Raw genomic sequence first — 27,665 nt, forward strand, 5'->3', positions numbered from 1 at the left:
CTCCCTGTGTGCCTACAAGCCGTGTGCGAGCTGCTCCAGGAACACACGCACAGCTGCCTGCCAAAAGGTTGGGGTGGGGAATGGGCAGCTGCTACTCTGCTAAGAGCTGAAATTGACTGACATTAACCCCAATTTACCATCCAAGCCTTCCCCTGGAGGTTGCAAGCCTTCAAAAGACTCCAGAATTCCAAAATAGTTACATCAGATGGAGTCTGCCAGTGCAGTTGTTGTCTACATGGGGAGATGGATTCCTGATGCTTCCAAATCTGCCATCTTCCAGAATCCTCTTTGGACTATGTTTTTCCTTTGAAAAGTGTTGAGTTTTGTTCTAGCAGGCATTTCACTTCCTGGCAACTTAGTTTGATCCTATCAAGGCTTGATTTTGCCTAGTTAGGGTGGGTTGGCGTAGCCCTTACCCTGGGACTAGGGAAGCCTTACTACTAAGGTATGTCTTTTCTAGTGTCCACTGAATGCCCCAGGTGTCCAGCAAAGTCTCCACTCTTGCTGGTCAGAACTCCAATCTTTTCCAGCACCACGTAACTCCCAGATTTTTTGTTTAACTCACCACCCCCTGGTAGCTATCCTCTGACAGACCTCATGAAATCTTGTCCTGAATACGAGCAGCTGAGTATTTGACCAAAGCCTCAACAAGATCCCTATATGGATTTTGAGGCCTACTTCTCTGCGCACTTCCCACCTCACTTGCTTAAGAATAATATTTGTTGAATGTTTATGATGTTCTAGACATTGTTCTGAAGGCTTAATATGGGCTATTTCAGGGAAGCACTACAGCAGTCCTTTGAAGCAGGTGCTATTATTAGCCCCATATTACTGTTAGGAAACTGAGATATGGAAAAGTTGAGTAACTTGCCCAAGGTCAAAATGTGTAAATGGTGGAGCCAGGGCTCATATGTCCACACTCTCAACCACATCACTATATCCTATTGAGAATTATAGGAGACGCCCAATGTGCTTGGAAGGTCAAGGCTTGAATAAATGTATCTGATGGGATTGGAGAAGAGTCTGAAGAATGGACAGGATTGGGATTTCTATTTATGGGAATAGTGTAGGGAAAGTAGTCTCAAATATGAGAAAAGGCTCATATAGTCATGTGCTGCATAACAATGTTTTGGTCAATGATGGACCCCATATATGACCGTGGTCCCATAAGATTAGTACCATCGAGCCTAGATGTGTAGTAGGCTGCACCATGTAGGTTTGTGTAAGTACACTCTGTGATGTTTGTACATGACAAAATCGCCTAACGACGCGTTTCTCAGAATGTATACCTGCTGTTAAGCGACACATAACTGTATTTGGAAAAAGTTTTGAACAATAGCTATTCCATTTTCTCTGGAGCATATAGCACAGGTAGGGCAACAGAAGTTAAGACTAGAAAGATAGGAGTGATCCTGTTACAGAGGACCACAAGTGCTATAGCAATGCACTTAACTTGTCTGGCATTGAGGAGCTACTGAAGGTTTCAGAGAAGAGGAAAGTCTGATTGGACCAACAATTCATTCTTTTTCCCCAGCTGGTAATTAAAACAGTGTGCTAAAAGTTTTCCGTGTGGGGGAAAGAAAGGCAAAAATGTGGTCTTTTTCTTAAACCATACACAGAAAATCAATTCCAGTTTTAATGTGAAAGGATCTAAGTGTGAAAAAACTCTAATAGAAGAAAATAGAGAAGAATGTATTTATACCCTTCAGGTGGAGTTCTTCTATAGACTCAAAAAGCAGACATTCTAAAGGAAAAAGTTAATAAGTTTGACATTATCAAGTTCTCTACAAGAAAAGTCATCATAAACAATGTCAGAAAACAAACATAAGCCGGGAGAAGATGTGTAAAATACACATAACCAATGAAGAACTGTATTCAAAATGGATTTAAAAAAAACAAACTCCTGTAAATAAATTAGAAAATGACAATCCAATAGAAAAATGGGCAAAACATATGAAAGGAAGTTCACAGAAAGGGAACCCTAAGTAGCTAACACATATATTTTTGTTAGTAATCAGGAAATGCATGCTAAGATTATGATGCGATACCACTTCATATCTATCAATTGGGAAAAAAATGTTAATCTCCTTATGGATTGTGTGACACAGGATTTTAATTTTATTTTTCCTACAGGAAAGTCAAATTTTCCAACACCATTTATTGAAGTTCATCTTTTCCACTTTGATTATTAACAGCCTCTTGATGATATAAGTTCCCATATATGCTAAGGTCTGTATCTGGACTTTGATTCTGCTCTGTTGACCTACTTGTCTATCCTTGCATCTATAACACATTGTTTGAATTACTATAGCTTTATAATAATTCTTGATGTAAGTCTTTTTATTTTTGTTCTTTTTCACAATTGTCTTGGTTATTCTTGGACTTGTACTTTTCCATATAAACTTTAGAATCAATATATCTATCATCTTATGTCAAAACTTAGAAAAAGAAACTTACGGATTGCACTTTTTCTTCTTTTCCTCTCCATAGGCAAGGTTCTTACAGGCCTTGATGCATATTTCTAAAGAATGGGTCTTGAAGCAATAACGAATGGCAAATTCTATTTCTCCAGTGACATTAGCGTTATCAAAATTGCCCATCTCTGTACAAGTGCTGTTAATGCTAATTAAACTTCCCTGAAATCAAGAATGACAGATACAATAAATTACTTCATAGTTAATCAATTTTTTTGCAGTTCTGGTTTTAAGATATCAAATAAATAAAAAATTCACACAGAGCATGCATCCTGACTCACGTTAAGTTAATAATGCACCAGCTTGTACTTTGCCAAAATAAGTTGCCTCATATTCTGCCCTAAGGAGATGGAGAAATCCTCAGAAAGTCCTGTCTTGCCCAGATATGATCTTTGCTTAGCAATAAAGGTTACACAATCTCATGCTTTAACACAAATTACTCGAGATGAAGTGGACTATCTCTTGTGCAATTCTGCAAAGATAACTCTCAGAGGGCAGATAATATATACGGCAGGAATAGCCATGTGGAAAGCAGCAGTGTATGGGGGCTAGGTGCCCGTGATTGGCAATCAGATAAAGCTGGATTCAAATGCTGGTTCTGCTACTCATTAGCTGTGTCAAAGTCTAAAGGGAAGAACTAACACTGGCCTCATCGGAGGCCAGCCTGGTGGCTTAGTGGTTAAGTTTGTGGCCTCTCTTTCAGCGGCCTGGGGTTCACAGGTTTGGATCCCGGGTGCGCACTGATACACCGCTTGTCAAGCCATGCTGTGGCGGCGTCCCATATAAACTAGAGCAAGATGGGCACAGATGTTAGCCCAGGGCCAATCTTCTTCAGCAAAAAGAGGAGGATTGGCATCAGATGTTAGCTCAGGGCTGATCTTCCTCACAAAACAAAAACAAAAACAAAACACACTGGCCTCATAGGGTTATGGTGAGGAGTAAATGGAATAAAGTAGGTAAAATACACAAAGACAACAATAAATTGTGGTTAAATTTTTATGGGTACCTAAAATGAAAAACAAAACCACCATCGTAAGATAGGGCACTGTAAGCTTAGGTGACGTAGATAAGTAGCATGGAATGCCTGTGCCTAAAACACAAAACAAACCAACTTATCACTATTAAATTTGCTTAAATATTTACCCCCATTTGCATGCAACCAATCTCAGTGCTGACTCTACAGAAACAGGGAACCCTAAGTGATTTCCACTTCTAATTCCCAATGACTTCCTCCACTCTGCAAAACATCCTGAAAAGAAACTAAGAAGAAAGCCTGGGGCTCTCTCTCACTAGAGACAGAGAAAAACAAAACACCAACAACTCATCAGAGGGACCCGAACCTGAATTAACCAACGCCAAGAACACAACCAACTCCACCACACCCAGTCACTGGCTCTGAAAAATGTCATCTGTCAACACCCACGCAACTGTTAGAATGGAAAACAACTTAAAAATTTTTCACCCCCAAAAAGGCATAGAGTGGTGAGAGAGTGTGAATAAGTGAGTTACAAAAGAGCGAAGATAGAAGATAATGCGTGGGGAAGCTTGGCAAAGGGTGTGAGCTGCTTGAGGGAAGAACAAGGTAGATGAACAGAGGTGCTAAAAGTTCTCATAATTAAACTGACATTCATCATGGGACGTCAGACTAAATTGTATTACACCAACTCTTCTGCCAAGAACAAATAGAAAATTGAATTAAAGAACAAACAACTGGGCCGGCCCTGTGGCTTAGCAGTTAGGTGCACGCGCTCCGCTGCTGGCGGCCCGGGTTCGGATCCCAGGCGCGCACCGACGCACCGCTTCTCCGGCCATGCTGAGGCCGCGTCCCACATACAGCGGCTGGAAGGATGTGCAACTATGACATAGAACTATCTACTGGGGCTTTGGGGAAAAAAATAAAATTAAAAAAAAAAAAAAGAACAAACAACTGTTTCAAGGCATTATAGAGCTACCAAGACAGCCAGGACACAAGGGTCCAAGAAACTAAAAAGAGAAGCACAGTGAGGTTGGGTGAGCCTGATGTTCCGAGCAGCATTTCCCTTTGATGTATGTGTCCATATGTAAGCAGCACAGGGCTAGAAGACAGAAGTCAAGCTAAATTCAACAGCTATGAGACTCAGAAGCCGAGCAAGGTTTTTAGCAACCTGACAGGGCTTGAAGGCAAGGCTATGAAGGCAAGCAGAACTTGAGGAGCTAAGTTCTCAGAGAAAAGGGAAATGCACTGAAATGAGAGTGCCACTAGATGCTGCTTTTCCCCTCAAGGTGTTTGCTGAAGTAGAAACTATCCCTGAGAGGCTAGGAAGCTTAAAAATGCCTCAGAAGTTTAATCTTACCAGAGAGAAAAAGTTGGAGTTCAACCCCACCAGAGAGAAGGGGCTTGGTAAACCTTCAGACTTCCAGTTGGGACCCCTCAAAGGCTTTCTTCCTAGGAGTAAGATCAACTGGAAATGGACCAGTCCTCACAAAGCCTGAAACACAGCTTTGAATGAGCCCAATCCCAGACGGGTGAAGACTATTTGCCTCCACTCTAGTCATCTGCCGAAGCAAAAGTAAATTCTCTCTGAAGGAAGATAACATCCATCTCTTCCATTCAACTGGAAACTCGTGAGGGCAGGGACCCTGCATGTGTCTGCCCTCGTTGTCTCTCCAGCACCCAGCTCAGTGCCTGGCCCATGGTAAACCCTCAATAAATATTTATGAAGTGGCTCAAGAAAGCACTTGAAGTCCTCTGATTTTAAAAGTTCTCTCTGTAAATATTATGGCATGACGGGCTGTGCTGCCTTGTGCCTGAAGGAGCAATAGAATTGCAGTGAGAAGATTCAGGTGGAAGTCCTAAATGGTATAACTTCCGTTAAGTCACTTAAGCACAGATTCCAGAGGAAAAATATTTTAAAATAAAACTACATGTAGGCACATCATAATAAAACTGTTGAAAGACAAAGAGAAAAATCTTAAAGGCAGAGGAAACAAAGATATGTTACCTTCAGTGGAGGGAACAATAAAGGCAGGCAAGGATGGAATCAAAGCATTGCTGGGGCGCCTGGCTCCCTCTGCTTGGGTGGGGAAAGGAGGGTAGGCTGGGTGCAGACTCTGGGAGGTTAATTTTGGTGTTAGGCGGATTAGGGAATTCCAAGCTGATTCCACTTTTTTTGTAAAGTAGGAAGGGAGGTTTATTTGTTGAGAATGAGGAAGAGTAGGGGAGAATTTTGAAAAGACTGGAGAAGGTATGATGTGGTTGTCATGGAGAGCAGGACATTGAGTTCCCCAGAGAAACACATCAGGATCAGGACTGCTGGCTCTGTAGGGGCGCATCTGGAGTTGGTGACACAATAGGGCAGACCTAATCCCCATACATTCATCCTGGGCATTATGTCTGCCCTACTGTGTGCACAGGTGTTCAGGTGCAGGTACGGAGAAGGTTACACCCGGCTCATCCAGCTTGACGCTCAGAATTACAAAGCATCCAGGAAGGACAGGAATTACTCATCCTTCATTTTATAAGTAAATAAGGGGAGGTCAAGACAGGTTGAGACCCACCCAAAAATTGCATAGCAAATCAGAAATAGAGTTGGAAGTGGACCTGGGCTCCTGATTTTGGGGGGCCATCAACTGATGGTAGTGTCTCAGTAATTCACCCGCTGTGCCTGCTTAGCAGGGGGAAAGGACAGCCTCAGGTAATGAAAGGACAGCAGAGACGGCCCTTTGGTCAGCCACATTCCTTCTGGGACAACTATGACTCTACCACCATTGCCCTGGGAGGGTTTTCTGGTTCTATTTTCCCTGTAGCCAGAACAGAATCTTTGAGCAAGTTGAAACTTTGAACAGCAAATAGAGTCAACCAAGAGGTCCTGGCCCAGAAGAGCAACTAACAACTCAGCCTGACTTTTACTAGAGCCATTGGTGGTGTCTGAATGTGAAAGAAAAATAAACCCGAGCAAAGTAGAACTAACTACGTAAGGCAGGGAGCATTCGGCGACTTTCTCTGAAGGTCACAGCTTATCTACTCTAACTGCAAGCAAAGCCCGATGCCCTTTTATTTTATAAAGGCAGAAAGCAAGGAGTCAACTGAAACCACAGCTATACTAAAAATAAATAAATAAATCCTGATCGCCAAGAGCACAGCCAGAGCCTTATGGCAGAGTGGTCCAGACGGCGGCAATGGAGTCAGACAGCCTCTCAGCTCTGGGCCCTGACACTAAGTGGCTGTGTGATCTTGAGCAATTTTCTTCCCCTCCATAGCCTAATTTCCTCATCTGTAAAATGGGGATCTCTTCACAGGATTGGCATGAGGCTCAATTCGTTAATGTCTATAAAAAGACTGAGAGGCCCCACTGCCTAGTGGTTAAGTCTGGTGCACTCCACTTCGGCGGCCCAGGTTCATGGGTTGGGATCCCGGGCACAGACCTACACCACTCATCAGCCATGCTGTGGCAGTGACCCACATACAAAATAGAAGAAGATGGGCATAGATGTTAGCTCAGGGTGAATCTTCCTCAAGCAAAAAAATAAATAAATGAGAACCATGCCTTACATAGTCGATTTATTAACCTTTTGGAAATGCCACTCAATGGGGCCACCCTTTGTAAGCTGAGCAAATCATTCCCTTTGCTTTGCTTTTCTTTCTCCTTTTTTTCCTTTTTTACTGTGAAATATATATTTAAAAGTACATATAATGGATAGATATGGTTAAATAATAATTATAAAATGAACATCCGTGTACCCACCACTCTTGGAAAATAACAAAAAACCAGGACCTCGGAAGTGCCAGGTGGTCCCTCCCTTATGCAATCCACTCTATTGTTGTCCCTGAGTAAATGCTGTTTCAGAATTTTCTGTTAATCATCTTTGCTTTTCTTTATGGTTTTATTACATATATATATATCCCCTAAATAGTATATTGGTTAGTTTTGCCTGATTTTGGAATTTATATAATTAGAATCATACTGTGTATACATTCTGCTGTAACTTAATTTCTCTTGAAATTATGATTTTTTTTTTTTTTTTTTGGCTGAGAAAGATTCCCCCTGAGCTAACATCTGTGCCAATCTTTCTTTATTTTGTATGTGAGCCGCCACAGCATGGATGACAAGTGGTGCAGGTCCATGCCCGGGATCCGAACTCGTGAACCCGGGCCGCCAAAATGGAGCACATGGAACTTTAACCACTCCACCATGGGGCTGGCCCCATATTATGATTTTTTTTAATTCATCAATGCAGTCAGGTGTAGTTTTAGTTCCTTCATTGTCACTCCCATCTGTATTCCACTAGATGAGCAGGCCATAATATTTTCTTCCTTGTTTTTTCTACTGTTTTTTAATAAAAATACACTAATATGGGTGGACATCAGCTAAATACAACACTCTTTAAAAATATCAGGCAGCCAGAGAAATTCTGAAAAACTGAAGGAAGACGGAGGCTTCCAAAACCTCAATGAGCTATGTAGGATGGATGGGCAAACGTTTTGAGCCAGTCCTTATTTAGAAGTGACCCAAAAAAACCCACGCCAATGTCCCACGCATCAAATTTATGCTTAAAGGAAACAACTGGGGAGTTGAATTTTTACTTCGATGATTAAAAATCTGCTCTCCCTCAAACTTATGCCAACCTCCTGCCCACCCCTGTTTAAGGAGCTCGACTATGTAATTCACGTGGTCACTCTGCCAATCACAACATCTTCACTGGCAGGGAAAATGTCACTGCCTGTAAACATTGATATACATGCATTCCTTTTTAGTTTTTTAAAAAACAGAAGTGGAAACAAAATTGAAAATCAGACAAGAACTCTGATATGATTTTTTTCTCCCACAGAAATGCTAAAAAGTGAACCATGGGGTTCTTTACTCCACCATGTTCGAACTCCTTCTGATGATTGGAGTTTTCCCTTTTTCTGTTTTTTTTTTTTAACAAATTGGGTTTTTTCTTCTCACAAAACATTACATGTTTATAAAGAAAATACAGGAAACACAGATGAGCCAAAAAAATATTTGAGAAAAAAACATAATCCCACAATGCAGCATCAACATTTTGGTATAATCCTTCCAGTTGTTTTGTAATATCTATAACATAATCAATTTATTTTTCTAAACATGAGCTACTATAATACTGTTTTGGAACCTTATATTTTCATTTATCGATAATATATTTTCTATGCCATTAATATTCTTCGACCACATTATTTTTAATAGCTGCAAAGTATTCCTCTGAATAAATGTACCATAATTTATTTAACACTACTTTGGACATTTTGGTCGTTTCCAATTTTTCAAAATTAAAACAATTACAAACAATGCTGCCTGGTCATCTATGTACACACATTTTGAGCAACATTCACGATCATTCTTAAAGACTATTTCCTGTAACTTAAATTGGATTAAAGAGAACACGCATCTTAAAGGCTTTTGATATATGTTGCTAACTGCCCTCCAGTTCACCCCAGCAGTTTACAAGAATGCCTGCTGCTCCACAGTCTTGCCAACAGTGAGCTGTATCACATTTAAAATTTGCTAAAATGGTCCCAAAATAGCGCTTGCTTTAATTTTGCACTGATTTAACTATGTGGGAGGTTGAGTGTTTCCCCTATTAATTGCTCATTTGTATTTCTACCTTGGTAATAAGTCAAGATTTAATAAGCTTTTTCTAGCCGCAACTTCCTGTTTCTTGGAAACTGTAAATGTCTCTCAAGGGTAGGCAACATCTTTGGGCAAGAAGCATAATCAGTTATTTGCTTTGTGGGAGTTTAGTTTCCTCAAACAAACACTGCTTCAGTCTAAAGGGAACAGGTTAGGACTAAACCCATAATAATTCAATCTCATGATGATAAATGTTAAGGGCATAAATCAGAGACCTTAGAAGAGGGGAGAATGGAGAGCCCTGTTGAACTCGCCTTGTGGTTTGGAGGAACTCTCCTAAGACAGAGAGTCTGAATAAGATGAATACAGCCACCGCACCCCCTTACCCCAGCCTCATCCCCCCTAACTTGTGAAGGTTAGCTTCTAGGCGGATCAGCCCCAAGTGAGTGAGGCTGGACCAGGGGTGGCGTCGGGAAAACCACTCGGTTTCAGAGTTCAACAAATCCCGTGGGATAGTACAAAAAGCCTGGGCTTTGACTCCCGTGGCCCCTGGGGGTTGAACCAGTTCTACAGTTACCCTATGAACTTAGGAAGTCGCTTAACCTCTGTGAACCTCAGGCTTTCCTGTTTGTGAAATGGGATAATAGCATCCACTGGACAAGATCCACAAGATGGTTGTAAGAATGATTGAGAGGTAAAGCACCTAGCTCAGGAGTTAGCGCACAGTAGGTTTTCAATAAACATAGTTATGATAAGGGTTAAGCCAATCATTCCACAAATATTTATTGAGTGCCATGTAAGTATCAGGCACTGCCCCAGGCACTTGAGAATTACAACAGACAATAAACAACAGATAAGCCAATTATATAGCTATAGAAGGTGATAAGAATATGGATAAATGTAGAGCAGGTAAGGGCGATGGGAGTGCAGAACAGTGACCTTGGAGCAAATACTTGAAGGAAGAGAGTGAATAAGCTTGGTGTCTGGGAGAGGGAACAGCCGCAGAAATGCCCCAAGGTAGGCCTGAGTCTGGCCAGTGTGGTTGAGCAGAGTGAGCAAGGGGGGAGTGAGTTGGGGGGAGCACAGCGGTATAGGGCCCCGTGGACCATTGTGGGGTGGATCCTAGCCCCTGTCCTTGCCTACATGTTGGTTTCTGGGCATAAATAGACACAACTTTGGCCCTTGAAGAAGCCTAGAGTCCAGTCTAGAGGGACGCTGGGCAGTTCAGGGAAAACCGCCCCTTGGGCTCTCCCAGAAGGTTTAGCCTCATCCTCCCGGGTCAGCCTAATAAAGGCTCAAGCTGGCTGGAGTCTTTGGAGTCCTTCTGTCACCTGCGGAAGAGGCAAACCTTCTGGTGAGTCTTGGAAAAGCCTCCCAGAGGCCACCCCTCTGCTCTCCCTGCCTCATATCTGCAACAGGGTTCAACCCTAGGAGAGAATGTTCTGGAGCCACCCTTGCTTATCTTGCTCTCAGGGAAGTGTTTCCTCAGTGCTTTCACCTTCCTGAACTACCCTCAAGTATAAACAACACCTAGTTGCGAAGAAAGGTGCTGAGACATCCTCTGACACATGCTCTCTGAGATATCCTGGCAGGCCCATCCCAGACTCTCACAACCTTAAAGCATCCGAGAAGCAGAGGGCCTGGGTCTTAGCAGTCAGAAATTCATTCGGTTCTGCTACAACCATCTGTGTGACCCAGGGCAGGTGGCGGCACTCAGCAGGGAGTTGGGAGGGTCCCACGAGAGGACTTGTATGAACTGCATTTGCATTTGAGAGCCGAATCCTGGCCCTTGACCAATGTGGACACACAGACCTGTTTGAGAACTGGATGAAAACATGAACCTTCTTCCCAGGAACGTGCACGGAGGCACATGACACAACATTTTGGATACCGTTCCAGAGAACTCCAGGGGCTACTTAATGCACAATCATGGTATTCAGACCAGTGCTGTCCAACAGAGAGATAACATGAGCCAAAGATGTAATTTAGAATTCTCCAGTAGCCACATCAAAAAAAAAGAAATAGGTGAAATTAATTTTAATAGTGTTTGTTTTTTATTAATGTAATATATCCAAAATAATATCATTTCAAGATATATCAATATAAAAATTATTAATGAGACATTTTACATTTTTTTCATACTTAAGTCTTCAAAATCTAGTGTGTATTTTGTCATTCCAGAACATCTCAATTCAGACTAGCCATATTTCAGGTGCTCAGTAGCCACATGCGAATGATGACTACTATATTGGACAGCACTGGACAGCACAGCCCAGACTGTTAAAAACTCCTTAACAGATGACACACTTGACTCAAGTTTGAAATTGCCAGGGCTCAACCAGTGTTTCTCAAACTTCACTGTGCATATGAATCTCCTGGGACTCCTGTTAAATTGCAAATTCTGACCCAGTAGGTCTGGGATGGGACCAGAGATTCTGCATTTCTGACAAGCTCCCAGAGGATGTCAATGCTCCTGGGCCCCACATTTTGAGTAGTGAGGGTGTACAGCAGTGGTTTTGATGGAGGCAGGACCACCCACGGGAGCCAGTGAAGGGATGGAGGGGAACTGCTACATTTAGTGGATTGAGTCAAGGATATTAGCTAACCTTCAACGCATGGATCTGGCTGCTTCCGCCACAACTTTTGAATGTTCCACTGGGCATTCATGTAAATGAGGGGGAAATTTATCATTTTCTGAAGTAAGCACCATTTACCATAAAAACACAACCACCCCAAGGCACAGAGAGGATAAAGGACTTGCTCTGGGTCTTACTCCTTGCCACTAAAGGAGCTGAAATGTGAACCAAGAAGTTGGTTTCTAGAGGCTGAGTTCTTAACCACTATATTACACCACAGAATGTGTGCATTCATTTGATTCTCAAAGTAATTCAGCGAAATAAAAATAACTTTGATACTTATTTTCTTGATGAGGACTCCAAAGTTTAGAGAGTTTTTGTGATGGTTTAAGATCATTTAATTAGTTAAAGAGCCATGACTGTAATTGAGGCCTCATGACCCCTCATCCAAGGCTCTATCTATTATACAATATATCACAACTTTAGGCATGAAGTATTCATTTAATGTTTTTGAATAAACAAATGCATGAACAAAAATGTCTGCCTATAAACAGGGACTACACTAAAAACATCACAAAGTCATCTTGAGAAAGAGGAGCAAAGTCGGAGGCCTTAAACTACCCAACTTCAAGACTTCCCACAAAGCTACAGTAACCAAGACAGTGTGCTTTTGGCATAAGGATGGACAAAGAGATCAGCGGAGCAGAATAGAGAACCCAGGAAAAAATCCACTTATACAGTCATTTGATTTTCAACAAAAGACACTAAAGTCAATAGAAAAATGAGTGGTTTTTTTTAACAAATGGTACTGGAATAACTGTGTATCTGTAGGGGAAAAAAATGCACCTCAACCTCTACCTTACACCATTCACAAAAATTAATGAGCTGGAGCATAGACCTACCTATAAAAGTTAAACTTTTTTAAGCTTCTGGAAAGAAACATAGAATATCTTCATGACTTGTGGGTAGACAGAGAAATAAGCATGAAAGAAAAATTTGATAAATGAGACTTCATCAAAACTTCTCATCCAAAGACACCATTATTTATTATCAATTACTCTCTGTATGTATGGAAATGTTCACAACAACACGTTGTAAAAAAGAAAAACCACCATCAAAGAATAGCAAGGCTTTACCAGCTCCCAACCTAAGTAAAATATTACCTCCAAGCTCTACTGTCATGCTCCCACAAGTCAAGAGTTCACTCCTACCTTTGCCTACCAATCCAATTGGACATCATGATAACAACCCCCCATCATGTGTCAAGGGTATTACACAAGACTCACATGTCTCAAGCCTCCTGAAAATAAAGTGTTGGGTGGTGGACTGGACGAGAGATCCTCTTGCTTCAAAACAGGGTTAGGAGGGCGTTTGGGACTCTCTTGATTGAGAGGTTTCAGAATATCTGGTGCACTGACCTTCTGAAAAAAGAAACACAGAATTAATATTATAGTCTGCAGCCCAAATGTGATGACTTCAGTAAGCACAGCCTACATCTACTACCTGATGTCACTAATATGCAAACTTCCGGGGGCTAAAAAGACACACTTCCGTTTGGATAAATGCATACACACACACCCGCGGGGCCCCAAGGCAGACATCATCGACCTTTGGGGTATTTATGAACAGTGATGGGTGGGTTACTTATGGATTAGTACAAATCTTAAAGAAATTTAAGTCCACATTTTGGCCTTAATAATGATCCTGGCATTTAATCACATGAAATATAGTATTCACTCTGATAGGCAGAGTTTTAGCTCTAATGTGCTTATAAAAAAGATGAAAATCAAAATATGTCTTTAAATTTTATAAAAATATTTTGTTAATAGTTGGCACTTCTTCTATAATGTACATAGCTGTGTGTTCCAAAATGGTAGCCGTTAGCCACATATGGCTATTTAAATTCCAATTAATTAAAATCAAATAAAATTAATAAATTCAGTTCCTCAGTTGTACTAGACACATTCCAAGTGCTCAGTAGCCAAACGTGGCAGTGGCTAGAAAGTTCTATTGGACAGTGCTAGTACAGAGCAATAAACACCTTGAGCAAGCTGGGAAAACCTCTTCCTGGTGGAAAATACAAAGTTTCTGAATTGAGACTTTAGGTCTTGATGCTAGGTTGGAAGCAGAACTTGGAAACAGAAGAGTTGCACCATAGTCATAATTTTCACAAGTGAGAATATTAGAGTACAAATGAAACAAACGATTATCTCCAAAGTATTGTTTATGCTCAATCCCCAGAATGTCAACTCAATTCCACTAGACATTTGTTAAGCAACACTGTATTCAATCCACCACTCCTAAGTCCTAAGGAAGAGGAGGGGAAGAGAGAGGGAGAGGGAAGGGAAAGGAGGAGAAGATACAAAGTCTGTTCTCCAAGGGCTCACTAGCTGGCAGGAAATAGACACACCATTAAAATGGAGCCATGAGCCAAGTCAATGGGAAAGAGGAGAGGGAGGGCTTGTGTAGGAGGGGGCTTCTGGGATGATCCTCAGTGGAAGTATGACCTGAGCGGAGTGTTGAAGGCTGGCTGGGGAAAGACCCAAGGTAAGGCATCCCAAGTACAGAGTATTTTCCCAGACTTGCTAGAGACCGACGCAACCTCAGAGACTCAGAGGCCAGGCAGGGAGCTGACACAAGATCATGTGCACACAGAGATGAGTGAGGTTGTCCAGGGAACGAGTGGCTTGGGGATGAGACCGAAGGCTGGAGGAGCCAGAGATCCAAGGGGGGGATTTCAGGAATGAAGGGTGTTCAAAAAGGAGAAGAGAGTATGAGAAAAGGCTCACCTGAAATTAAAGAAATGCCAATTTTTTAAATTGCCAATCAAATTAGCAAATATTCGAATAAGAGGTATGAATTTTAGTGTTGGCTGGAGTGCCAGAAAAAGGGCTACTCCCCTTCCAGCGGTCGTGTAAACTGAGTCAGCCTCAGAGGAGGGCAATTTGACAGCATGAATTAAAAGCCCTAAAAAGTACCTCTTAAAAATGACAATACGTATTTATTGACATGGAAAGAATTAAAACATAATGTTAGATTATCTTTAAAAAGCAAATTATGAGACTCAATGTTGTTTTTTGTAAAATGTACACGTGTAGTCCAACTGGCTGTCTCCAGGGTCGGTGTTTTCTAAATTTTATTTAGCGAACAGGCATGGATTTTATTATATAGAAAAGCAATAAAAGTCATTCTTTTTAATTAAAGAAAAGAATGGAATTCTGGTCAACTGAGTCAAATGCGACAAAATGGGTGAAGAGGATGACGATTGCAAATCAGCCACCTGGCTCATCCATCGGGGGGTTCCTGGGGGCTTCACCCAGGTAGGGGGGGGACTGCAGGCTGCAAGGAAGTTAGGAAGGAACAGGAGGGAGGGCAGAGGGGAGGAAAAGAACAGCGACGGCGAGAGCTGGTGACGTTTTCGTGAACTTTGCTCGTGATGAAGAAATGGAAGAGAAGCTTGATGGGGAACCCTTCAAAAGATGTGGCTGTTTTATGTTTTAAGGTGTGGAAGAGCGGGGCATGTTTGTAGGTTGAGAAGAAATGGGCAGAGAGGGGAAAAGCTGCCAGCTGATGGAGCAAGTTCCCAGAGGAGGGTGAAGAGGAAGGAGACCCACTGCCCAGAGGAGGGCACCGCCTTGGGAAGGAACGTCCCTTTCTGAGGCAGGAGGAAAGGACGGCTAAGAATCCAGAGAAACTCAGGTGGGAGGAAGATGTCAGAGGGCTCTCCTTCCGCAAGGCCTCCATCTTCTGAGCAGGTCGGGGAGAGGCCTTGGGGAATATGGAAGATTCCATTTGGAACAGCGTATAAGGAAATTGATAAGTAGTCAGACTGGGATAGAAAGAATAAAACAGAGCTAAATATTAATATAAAGCTTTGTACCGCCTAAGTCTTCGATACATAACCATTTAATTCGGTCTTCTTTAAAGGAACATAGTTTTTGAATCATAAAAAAAACTGATGACAGAAAATTCTGAAAAGGAACAAACAACTATCTTTATAATAGCAATCACGTGGCAGGTAGAATTCAAAGCCAGGAAAGACTATGCTTCTAAATACATCAGGATACTGGAAAACCTTTAATGAAGCTTAAAGCAAATACAAATATTTTGAAATTATTAGAAAAGTCGATACTCTTCTGAAGAACATGCCTATTTTGACTGACTAAGGAATCTAACTTGAAATCTTGTGTTCAGCTCTTCCCCAGTAGTTTCTGAAGGACTAGATGACTGTCCGATTCAGTGCCCTATTAAAGGGCCTCAAGATCTAAATAGCAGCTTACTGACGTCATTGAGATAGGCTTTTATTTCCCTGTGATTTTTAATGTATTTCAATAACTATCTAGTTTGGGCCAGATTATAGAGAAAAATGAATTCCCTGAATGAAGTCTACTCTGCAGAGAGTTGTTAAGTTTAATATTATATAAGTTTAATAATATTTGATCAAATCATGGACTCTCTCGATCCACGCAACATGTGGGTTTGAGATTTTTCTGATCTTAGATAAGAGAAGGAAAGGCCATCGTTGCCGCCTCTGAGACTGCATCTGAGGGTTGCCTTTTAACATAAACACTCACTTGGGTATCAGAAAAATACCCAGGCTGGGCTTGGCCAGTAATACATGCTCTGAGCCATGTTAGATCCCACCTGAAGAGTAGACCACCTCTCCTGGGACCACCGGAAGGATCAACTGCCCTTGTATCCGAGGATCAAGTGTTTTAACAGTTGAAACCCAGTGCTGCTGCCTCTCTTCTCTTGCTGCTCAGACTTTGAGGTGTGGCCAGCAGGTGGGGAAAGAGAAGATGGGCAGGGAGCACCAGGCCCGGAGGTGGGTTGTTTCTTTAGATTTCAGGTCTACATGGGAAAACTCGACATAATACAAAAGGGTATATGATAAAGTCTTCTTCTCCACCTCTGTCCTCGGTCCCTCTCCTCAGACATAGCCCCTCCTAATAGCTTTTGTTTTTTTGAAAGATTTTTTTTTTTAATCTTTTTTTTTTTTTTTTTTGTGAGGAAGATCAGCCCTGAGCTAACATCTGCCAATCCTCCTCTTTTTGCTGAGGAAGACTGGCCTTGGGCTAACATCCATGCCCATCTTCCTCTATTTTATATGGGATGCCGCCACAGCATGGCTTGACAAGCAGTGCGTCAGTGCACGCCTGGGATCAGTGCGCGCCCGGGATCCGAACTGGCAAACCCCGGGCCGCCGCAGCGGAGGGCGCGCACTTAACCACTTGCACCACCGGGCTCGCCACCCCCTCCTAACAACTTTTTATGCCTCCTTCCTGGTTAACAGGTGCATGTCTTTATGGCCAATATGGATCAACCACACACTAATAAGATGTACAACAAAATCCCACTGGAGTGCACATGAAATCTCAAAGGAGAAGAAGAATTCACTTCTTGAAGAATCCTGGCTCAGATGCTTAAGTGACAGTCTTTGCAGAAGCATTTTCAGAATATGTAACTCCAACTTAACGGAGGAGTGACATGGACGCAATCCTGAACTGTCTTCTCAGTTAACATCCTGGAGTCACCATATGGCTTTAAGAAACTTATCTACTATTCTGTGCCTCAGTGTAGCCACCCGCAAAGTGGGCACCGACATCCCCTCCTTCCAAGGGGCACCATGTTGTGTGCTTAATATTGGCAAACGCTCTAAGTGTTCCAATGAAAATGCGAGTGTGATTTTTGTGAGCTCACCAGCTAAGGCAAGTGTAACTGCAGTCTGCAAATGTCCTGTTTAAAGATGTACTCTTTATATTTCAACCCATAATTATTCAGCATTTATAGATCATCCCATGATTGCTGAGTACTTTATAAACATTTGTCCTTAAGACAGCCACGTCCTCAAGTAAGGTGGGGAGAGAGGAGAAAGAATGCCTGCAAAAAGTTGTAAGCATGTCCTGACAAGAGCGTGGCAGTGAAGTGGACGCACAGGTGATAGAGTGTCTACACGATGGGGACGCTCTAGCCGTGGCCTCCCCTGCTCCTCCTCACTTCTACCCTGGAGCTCCCTTGTCCCATAAGACAACCTTGCGATCGTCCGGCAGGCTCGTTGCATGTGGGCATGCAGCAGGGGCAGGTAAGTGCCATGGATGCCGCGTTATGTCAGCTTCTGAACGCCAAAAGCTAAGCCTGCGGATATTTGGGATGCCCCAGCACAGGGCACATGACATCAGAAGTGGGAAATGTGCCAGTCTCTAACTTTGCTGGCACATCTCCTAGTATCATTACAGGTGTGGTCTCTGGAGCAGGTTCTACCTATCTGGCCCTGCCACTTCTGACCACATTACCCCCTCGGTCGTCTCTTTGCTGCAGTGTCCTCTTTAATGGAGACAGTAATAGTATAGACCTCACAGGGCTGTTCTGAGGATGAAAAAGTTAAATGCCTCTAAGTGCTTTACACCAAGAACAGTGCCTGGCACGCTGTTAACCCTTAGCCAGTGTTAGCGTCAGAGTGGCTTCATCCCACCCATGTGAGGAAGAGAATTATTTGAGCTTCCAGAACCCCTGTCCTGAACCCTCTTTCTTCAGTGGTCCCCATTTTTCCTCTTTATGTGGGGCATAAAATGAAGAGATTAAAAGTTTAGAATTTACAGAGCCGGCCCCATGGCGTAGTAGTTATAGTTGGCGTGCTCTGCTTCAGGAGCCTGGGTTCGCAGGTTTGGATCCCGGGCACAGACTTACACCACTCATCAGCCATGCTGTAGCAGCGACCCACATACAAAATAGAGGAAGACTGGCACAGATGTTAGCTCAGGGCTAATATTCCTCAAGCAAAAAGAGAGGAAGATTAGCAACAGATGTTAGCTCAGAGCGAACCTTCCTCACCAAAAAAAAAAAAATGTTTAGAATTTAGAATCACAGAAACCTGGTTTCTGCCCCTGGCTCCACCTTTTATGAGCCATGTGATATTAGACAAATCGGGTAACCTCTCACTAGAACACAGGTTCTAGATCTTTACTATGGGGATAACAATATCTTTCTCAGAATTTTTGTAGGAATTAAATGTGATAAAGTACATAACAAACTGTGCCATCATGCCCAGAGCATATTGTTTCCTAAATGCACGCTAACCCTCTCCTCCATCTGTCGACTCAGGGATGGCGGTTGGGATGGGGTTTACGTGGACCCTGGGGAGCTGACGGGAACTAACGCTTGCTTGCACTTTAGAGTTTCAAAGACCTTGCAAATACAGTTCACGTTCTCTAGACACCTTGCTCCTCAAGTGAGGTCTGAGGGCCAGCAACATGAGCATCACCTGCTCACCCATGAGCTCCTTAGAAACACATCTGAGATTCTGCATCTCATGCTTGCCCCAGATAGACTGGTTCAGAATTGGCATTTCACCAGCATCCCGAGGGGACTCATGCACATGTTAAAGTGGAGAATTGCTGCTCCAGAGCTCAGCCTCCAAGCCAGACTGCCCACCACTTTCTGGTTATGTAACCCGGGGCATGTGACTTAATCTCTCTTAGCCTCAGTTTCCCTAAATGTAAAATAGGGCCAAATGCAATATCTACTTCATGGGATGGTGTGAGGGTAAAATGAAATAGCCCAGGTAAAGCTTTTAGTACAAAGTCGGGTACACAAAAAGAAATGTTGGCAATTTAGATACCATATTTAGATAACTTAAATAGCAATTTAGATACTGTATTATCTCAAGGGATCTTTACAAGCAGCCTGCGCTCTGGACAGAACAGGTATTATTATCTTCATTTCACGGGGGCACACTGATGCTCAGTGCGTTCACGTGATGTGCCCAGGGTGGCAGGTAGCGGATGGAGGCAGGATTGGAAGTCCCAGCAGGGGAGTGAGGCTAAAGCGTAGTCTGTTTGGGGACATCTTGAATAGAGCCCACGGTTGCAGAGAAGGGGCACCTGTCCTGTCCAGCGAACCAGAGCAGTCACATCAGCCCTGTAAACAGCCCGTGGTGGCACATGCCATAGCCAGGTCACCTCAGCTGAACTTGAACCCAGGTTTTCTGATCCTGAAGCCGGCTTTCTCTATACCCCAGTGCATCTGCTTCAGGCTTGCTTAATTCTGCTGGAGAGCCAGAGGAATTATTTCCCTAAAAGCTTCAGTTAGGTGAGATCTCTCTCGTGGCTTAGATACCTGGAGAGGGTCTCCCTCGTGACTGCCCACGATCATGCTGCATTTCTGTCTCAGCAGTTCCCCTCAGAGACCAGGACAGGTTTTAAGCAGTGGTCGTTGGAAGTTAGAAGTTGGAGATAGGGAGTAGGAAGGCCTCTCGACTCTCAGCAAGGGTATTCGAAGACCCCAGGAATAACCTGGCGTGTCTGGACCCTGCAGGCGAGCCTTTGCCTTTGCTGTGGCCTTGAAGCCGCAGCGAACTCCTGTGGACACGTGGAAGTCCCACAGCCTCGGAATTAGGCTGAAGCCTTTCCCTGTTCTGAACCGTTTTCCAAATCGACCTTGAATTTTGACCTTCATTTGGCCAGACCTCTCCATATAAAGGGGTTTATAATTACGCTTTCAGACTGCTTAATGTTTTGCTATAAAGTAAAAGGAAAAATAAATCTATAGAGAAAATGGGCTGGAAGGCAATCTTGTGGCGGCCTGGCGGCCTCGGGGAATACCCTGGTGGTGACGTTGATGGCAGTGTCAGACTGGCTCCTTCTCTCCGACTGGCCCGTGCACTGCCTGGGACCCGTGGCTAGCAGTTGCTTGTCAGAAGTCATGTCATTCTGGGACTTGGAGAGCTCTAGAAAACAAATACAAGGGATGACAGGTGGAAGCACACAGCTTTGTGACACTTGGGGGAGCCCTGCTCCAGGATTCCTGCAACCACACGAGCAGGAGCCCCAAGGTCCCACAAGGACAAGACCACACAGGGCAGAGCACCCAACGCCGAACTCTAGGGCCTGAGGGAGCAGGGACACGCCAGGAGACTGTGTCCACACCACCGGCTGGACGCAGGGCACACTGCGCTGTGCACGGGGCAGGAGAGCTGGATTCCTAAAAGGCACCTGCGTGGCCACCAACAGGGCAGGAGACCTCACCCAGGTCACTCTGCATTCCAGGCCACATGTCACGAGTGCACAGTTGTCCAAACAAAGAAGGCGGCCTAACAAACCAGCCAGCTCTTCTGGGTTCCTTACAAAGATTTTATAACTAAACACCATTTCTTGAGGTGAAAGCAAGATTTGGGATATCCTTGTAACTATCTTAGTTAGCAAACCCTGAGAAGCTGACTTTAAATTTTTTCGTTTTTGCAGTATAACTGTGGTCTATAAAAAAGACAAAGAAGGTGAGAAGGAAGCCACCCACACACAGAAATGAGAGAACCAGCTCAAAGACGATTTTGTCCTCCAAAAACGCCTGCCTTTTCCCAGGAGATCCTTGTCTGTTTCAAGTGTGGACCTCAACACTATCTTTAGATCAGAGCTGTCCAGTAGAGACATGGGAGGATGCAGCTTAGGGGTTTCAGACGACCTTAGTGGCTGAGAAGGCATGCCGCTTTGCTCTTGAAGTCCCCTCCAGGGTCAGCTCTGGCTGTCCACCTGGGTCTGGGGCTCTATCATGACATCACGATCATAGCACTCGGGTATTAAATTGGCAAGTCTCAAACGTGTGAGCATATGTACAGGGAGGCTATGGGCTGTAAATATGCCCAAGTGTACCAGGTGGGCATGTAAGCAGGTGAGTGTGAGGTGGGACAAGACGAAACGTGCGTCCTGCCTCTCTGGGAGCCTGGCTGAGGGATTATAAGGTCAGAGTTAACTCCGAGCCGTGATTCCAGGGTGGCAGTGGTGGGAGGGAATTCACATAAGCCACATGAATCTGGATGGAGGCTGTGCATCTAGAAAGAGACGCAGAGAAGCTCCCACAAGAAGCATCAGTGGGAAAGAGCCAGCCACTCAGAGCGCAGGTAGCGCCACAGTTGGAAACTGTGTCCAAGGCTGATGCGCACACAGGGTGGAATGATGTTGTCCGAGAGCCCGGGGGAGTGACGGGGGTGGTTTTAAACCTCCAAGCTCTATTAGCAAAGAGGCCATGAAATTCGGCTGCTCCCCGCTTCTGAAGCAGAAGGGGGCAGACTGTGGCATGAGACAGTCACTTCTCTGCCTATCTGAAAAGCGGCACTTTGATTTCAACTGTCATTATGGGACAGCTTAGATGGGGCTCGTGGGGAATACAGAGGACTAATTAAAATCAAACACTAAGATTATCTCAGAGCCAAGGCACAGCATGGAGACCATCCACCTGCAACTGCAGAACGAGGGATGATGGATGGGGTGATGAATGAAACAAGCACAGTGGAGGGGAATGGATGCCTACGACCCCCATCACACTGAGGACCAGACCCACTCTGGGCACCTTAGGAGGCCTGACACGGGGGCTATTCTCTAGGACTTGCATTTTAACATAAACAGGAAAAAATATCTGAGTAGAAAGACCTTTGAAATAGACAAGATTCTAAGCAGTGGTAGTTCCGGGTTCCTTGCATCTGCAGATTGCATGATTACTGCTAATCGAAGAAAATAAATTCACCCAGGAGAAAAGGAGAATGGACAAGGAATTCCGTCCAAACGACGGATATTGGGCCCCGCCTGGCCTGAAAGGTTTTGGTTTTCGATTTACTGGAATTGGATCACTCTGTTTTCTTTTCTTGGTTGCTCCTTGGGAGAGGCTCCAATGGGTGCCAGTGCTAGCTCAAGGTTGGCATCAAGCTCCTCTCCCCATGGCGCTGAGCTACGGCAGGTCAGGGCACCTCCTTTTTCCCCAGGGAGCCAGAGCCCTGCTCTGTGGGTAGACGGGAGAAGGGCGGGGGCTGCGGCTTTCCCCAGGAGCCGGAGACAGAGGTCGCCAGCCAGGCCTTGGCCAAGTGGTGGGGAAGAACACATGGAGAAACATCCACTTACTTTTCATGTGGGTGGCAACAGACAGAAACAAATTTTCCATGGACTTATTAAATCCTTTAAACTGACCAAGTTCTTGTAACTAAAACAGAGACAGAAGGAAAGAGAATGAGCGTTATGTTTGATGACTCGTGTTTGCCCCAGCAGCCTCCAGGCTGCCAACCCCCCACACTGGCCAGTGTGTGCGGGCATGCGGGGATGCATGCGTCTGGGCCGGGGCTCTGGGGCGCCAGCGGGTGTGTGTGCATGCATATCTGCAGTGGAGAGGGCACCGTACTCTCACCAGTCCTCTGAGTTTTGACACCGCATTAAAGGAAGGGGCACCATCAAGGGGATGTTGACAAGATAACAAGGTCTTAGAAATAATGACCCTCATTTCCTGGCTCAAAGATGGCACCCAAGTAAATTCCTGCTTCTCTAATCACCTTTCTCTTATGACTCCACCCCAACTCCACATAGAGGGGATGCCAACACAGGGAGGATGCTGGTGACACAGGGGCTGATGGTGTGACCAGGCACAGGTGACCAGTCTGGAGCCAAGAGATAGTTCCACCTCCCAAAGCAGCAGAGAGAAGAAAAACGAAGAGAGCAACAGAAATGAGATCACTTCCCTCTGCAAGTCTCATCCATCCATCTATCCGTTCATCCATCCATCTATCTATCCATTCATCCATCCGTCCATCCATCCATCCATCCATCCAGTAAATATGTCTTGAGCACATCGGTGCTCAAACAACTTTGGGGAACTTAAAATCTCAAGGGGAAAGTAGAGTAGGACTTTGAAAGTCACTCCTGGGGCTCACTTTGAAATTGGAAAAAGAATGTATGTATTTCCTCCCTCTCACCAGCAGATGCGTAGAGCTTCCTTCATACAGATATGGTTACTCTCCTTCATTCACAGAATAATAATAATGAAAATAATCAAGACTGTAAGTTTTCACGGCACTTCACAGTTTTCAAGTACCAGCATAGACATTATTTCATTAATTTCTCACACCAGCCAAGAGAGGCAAACCAGACAAGCAAACTTATTTCCACCCCTCAGGTGGAAACCCAGGTGACTCCCCCAAGATCACACGGCTAATTTCTTCAGACAGAAATGGCCCTGGTCTACTTTACATGAGTGCCTACAAACACTCAGAGATACACACATTTCCACAGGCACTCCCACTCTCACACACCTGTGAATCAACCTGCCCCCGGACACACTGCAGCCTATGCAGACCCCCGCATTCAAGGGCACAGAGCACAGTCAGGAAAGAGAGCCAGTGAAATGACAGGAGTAAAGAGATGAGGATGTGGGCACAGGCGAGGACGTGGGGTGCAGAAGGTGAGTCGGTTGACAGTACAGATGGTCCTATGGCCCCCAAAGCATGGTGGAAGCACAGACAGTGGGCAGGGCCCAGCACTTCCCAAGCCGCAATGGGGCCTTCATTCCCTGCCTCGCTTCATGACCCACTCCAGCCACAGTCGGACCCCTTTGCCAGGAGGTTCTTGGGCCAACCTCTCGGGCCCCTTCTTCCTCTCTCTTTCTCCCACTCCCCCTTCCCTAGGGAAGCACACAGAACAGACACATTACCCTGCCAGGGCTGCCGCTGCACTGGCTTTCGCTGAGAGGAGGTGGGGTAGGAGGAACCACGGAAATTTTGCTGTGAGGAAGAATACAAGAATAAGAAGCAGGTTATGAACTGTGCAAGTGTTAGTCTTACAAATACACACGATTCGTCATCACCCTATAATTCAAGCTCTCTGCCCTTTTTTTTTTTTACTTCCTCACTTTTTAGCAGAGGGTCCAGCAGCCCCGTTCAGATCTGCTCCTCCGCACGGGGCGTTATTTCCTGGTATCTGAATGTGGGAAATGAGCGTCACGCAGTCTAATGTCTGCGCATCTCACTCCATCCATGTGTCCTAAAATAGCTGGGGTGCTGGGGACCCAGACTTCACGCATGTGTTCTACACGGACTTGCGTGTTCTCTCGGTGGAAACCACACTAGCAGAAGTGCCACAAATGTTGTGGATATAAAAATCGACCATGAGAGGAATTCAAAGTTTGTGCTAAAAGAAGTGGGAAAAAATGAGGGAGTAAAAAATGAAAAAGCCCTGAGACTGGAAAAAAATCTCATCATGGGCCAAAAAAATAGCTGCTGGTGGGGGGCTTTTGGTAAAACTTGAATAAATTCAGTATAATCAGGTGTGTGAATTATTGCCAGCTTCAAGACTGCTGGGTGTTTAGAATTTTGTGTAAAGTGAACATCTCTCAGGCTCTTATTCAATTCCACCAATGTTTAATCCACAAATGTCTCTAAGGTGTCAGGCACTGGGCAAGACGTTGGAGAGATGAATGATTCATAAAAGCAAATGTGTGGTTTAGAATTTCCTTTAACGTGCCCTCAAAAAGAATATTTAGTTTCCTGACAATATTTCAGGAGAATTTTAGAAACAAAACAGGGGCCAGCCTGGCGGCATCGTGGTTAAGTTTGCACACTCCACTTCAGTGGCCCAGGGTTCACGGGTTTGGATCCCGGGCATGGACCTACACATTGCTCATCAAGCCATGCTGTAGCAGCGTCCCACATACAAAATAGAGGAAGATTGGCACAGACGCTAGCTCAGGGACAGTCTTCCTCACCAAAAAAAAAAAAGAAACAAAACAAAACTTTTAGTGAGAAAATATTATGCCAGCTCCTAGGAGGCTTTTCATAAGAATCTGGAAACATCTCTGTTTCAATCTTTTCCAGGCACTTTATCATTAAAAAAAAAAAATGACATTCCAAAGCAGCAATGTCTGAAAGTCAGAGATCTATAAGCTCTTTTCAGCATGTCCTTTGTGCTCCAGTGCCCAAGAGCCCAGGACGATCCGTCCTTTCACAACGCTCACCTCAGTTTCTGATAAGATTGCAAGAGCTTTGTTCCAGCTGTCTCGCGTTTGCCTGGAAGAGATATCAATAAAGGTCACTTATTAGCAAGAATATAACTTAGATGATGCGAATACAGGAAGTAATAGATTATCATTTTTCTAATTTCTTGCGATTTAAAAATAAGAGACCATTTTGGGGTGCTAGAAATGCTCTTAAGTTAGACTGTGGTGATGGTTGCACAAGTCTGTAAATTTACTCAAAATCATTAAATTGTACATTTAAAATAGGTGAATTTTATGTTCTATAAATTATATTCCAGTGAAGCTATTGTTAAATACACACACACACAGTAAGAGACCATAATTGCTGGAAATGACTGTTTTTATTAAAAGTCGATGTTGGATTAGATTTTTAAAATCTAGATAATTTGAAAAATAGTTCAAGTTTTTAAGCTTCCATTTGTCCTTTGGAAATATTTCATAATTAGATGACTATATTTTGTTAAATGTTCCTTGTTATGGAGATTAAAGTAATCTTTAAAAAAAATGTAATCTACTTATTTCTCGTTGTAGAAGCTAATAATTTCCTAAATAAGACTGCATCTGAGATAGTACTCTTTTTGTTTCAAGGAAAGGGGATTTTATGATGCATTAAGATCCCAAAATAGAACTCAACTTGTCCATAGTTCTGTGAACACAATGTTTCCTGGCCCAGTGCACAGGGAGAGGTCAGCCTGCCCAGCCCAGAGGCTGGAAGGCCACTCTCCTGCTCAGGGGGGTTCCCCAGAGGGCCCCACGCTGTCCATCACGCAGGGAGAACCACAGACCTGCCATCCTAGGAGGCCCATCTAGTTCCTGTCTTGTGTGTTCATGCCAAAGACAGACCTGTGTATTTGCATCATCTCCATAAAACCCAAGGAAGGCAGAGAGAGTAAGAAAATCGGGATGGGCAGGGAGGCCTTTGGGAGGAGGGTGAATGACTCTGATTATCTAGCCCCAAACCTTAAAGCCGAAAGCAGCTAACCCTTCTGTGACCCCGAGCTGTGCAGCCCCAGGGCAGTTCCTTACCCAGGGCCGGCCTCAGGGAGCCAGAGCCCTGACATCACATCTCCAATTCTGAGTCTACCTCCCGTGTGCATTTTTCTGGGGTTCCTGACGGTGTTTACCGGATTATAAAAGGAGTCAGGGAGCCCTCCCCCTCCCCCATTAAGAAAGAATTCTCTAAGACAGAACAGAAAGGCCTCCCGCAAAGACTGATAGAACCCGCCGGTGATGGTGAAATCCCCCATCTGCAGGAACCACCGGAAAGAAGCGGGGTCTAGGCCCGCGGCAAAAAGAGCACCACCCCACTGCATCACGGTCCTCGGGAAAGCAGAGGAAAACAAGGGAAAGAGAAAGAAAAAATAGCCACACTGTTCATCCAGCCCGTCCCGGGCGGAAACGCAGAGCCCAAGGGACCGTGCATTCCGAGCCCTCTGGTGGGTTGGGCTGTTTCACAGGGACCGTGGCCGCTCCAGCCCCTCCCCGCTGCCCCGCCTTCTTCTGCCCCTCATCCCCTTGCCCCCCGGATCATTGCAACACTGTCCCCAAGGCACAGCCACCAGAGTTACACTCCCTCCCCCAAATGTGATGCTACCCCTCCACCGCCTGAAGCCCTCAGTGACTCCCTGTTGCCTTCGCCTCAAGTCCAAGCCCCACGCGGCATCCCTGGGCCTCCACACCCCGCCTGGGCTCACCTCTCCAGCCCCTTTCCCACGACCTGCGGGCCTCGACCTTTCCGCTCCAGCGACACCCAGTAGCTTCCTATTGCTCTGCTTACCCTGGGCGTTGTCTCCTTACTCCCGCTTACCCCCCACCCCACCTCCTCGTGCTAAGTGCCCAGGCATTTCTACCTCAGACCCCACATCTCCATCCTAAAACCTCAGCCAGTCCCCGTCCGTCGCATTTCACTTTTCTAAATACCCCTCCTGAGGTCCCGGGACCGCCCGGCCCGCAAACGGCTCTCTGCTGCCCCCTGCTGGCTGTCGCAACACGCGGCCCGGCCGGCAGCTCTACGGGGTCAAAAGACCCTTTCTGTAAAGGTCAAATAGCAAACATTTTGGCTCCATACGGTCTCTGTCCCAAGTACTCAACTCTGCCCTTGTGACAGCACCCACAGACAATGTTGAAGAGTGGGCGTGTCCGTGTTCCGATAAAACTTGATGGACACGGAAATTCGAATTTCGTATCCTTTTTATGTGTCACAAATATTATTCTTTTGACTTTTTTGACCACTTAAAAATGTAAGACCCATTCTTAGCTCATGG

The 27,665-nt window shown here is 44.6% G+C and overlaps 1 protein-coding gene across 1 annotated transcript in view; it reads right to left on the reverse strand.

Annotated features, from left to right (window-relative positions):
- Positions 1–27,665, reverse strand: part of SYTL3 (synaptotagmin like 3) — an 80,450-nt gene that overhangs the window by 13,765 nt on the left and 39,020 nt on the right. Inside the window, exons 6-11 of the mRNA XM_058534064.1 lie at positions 25,381–25,432; positions 24,082–24,151; positions 22,506–22,584; positions 20,220–20,344; positions 12,906–13,040; positions 2,458–2,636 (exon numbers count right to left, since the gene is read on the reverse strand). Coding sequence (XP_058390047.1) covers positions 2,458–2,636; positions 12,906–13,040; positions 20,220–20,344; positions 22,506–22,584; positions 24,082–24,151; positions 25,381–25,432 — 640 coding nt within the window. The remainder of the gene's footprint in view (positions 1–2,457; positions 2,637–12,905; positions 13,041–20,219; positions 20,345–22,505; positions 22,585–24,081; positions 24,152–25,380; positions 25,433–27,665) is intronic.

This window comes from Diceros bicornis, chromosome 39, assembly GCF_020826845.1.
Source record: "Diceros bicornis minor isolate mBicDic1 chromosome 39, mDicBic1.mat.cur, whole genome shotgun sequence".
NCBI classification, from domain to species: Eukaryota; Metazoa; Chordata; class Mammalia; order Perissodactyla; family Rhinocerotidae; genus Diceros; species Diceros bicornis.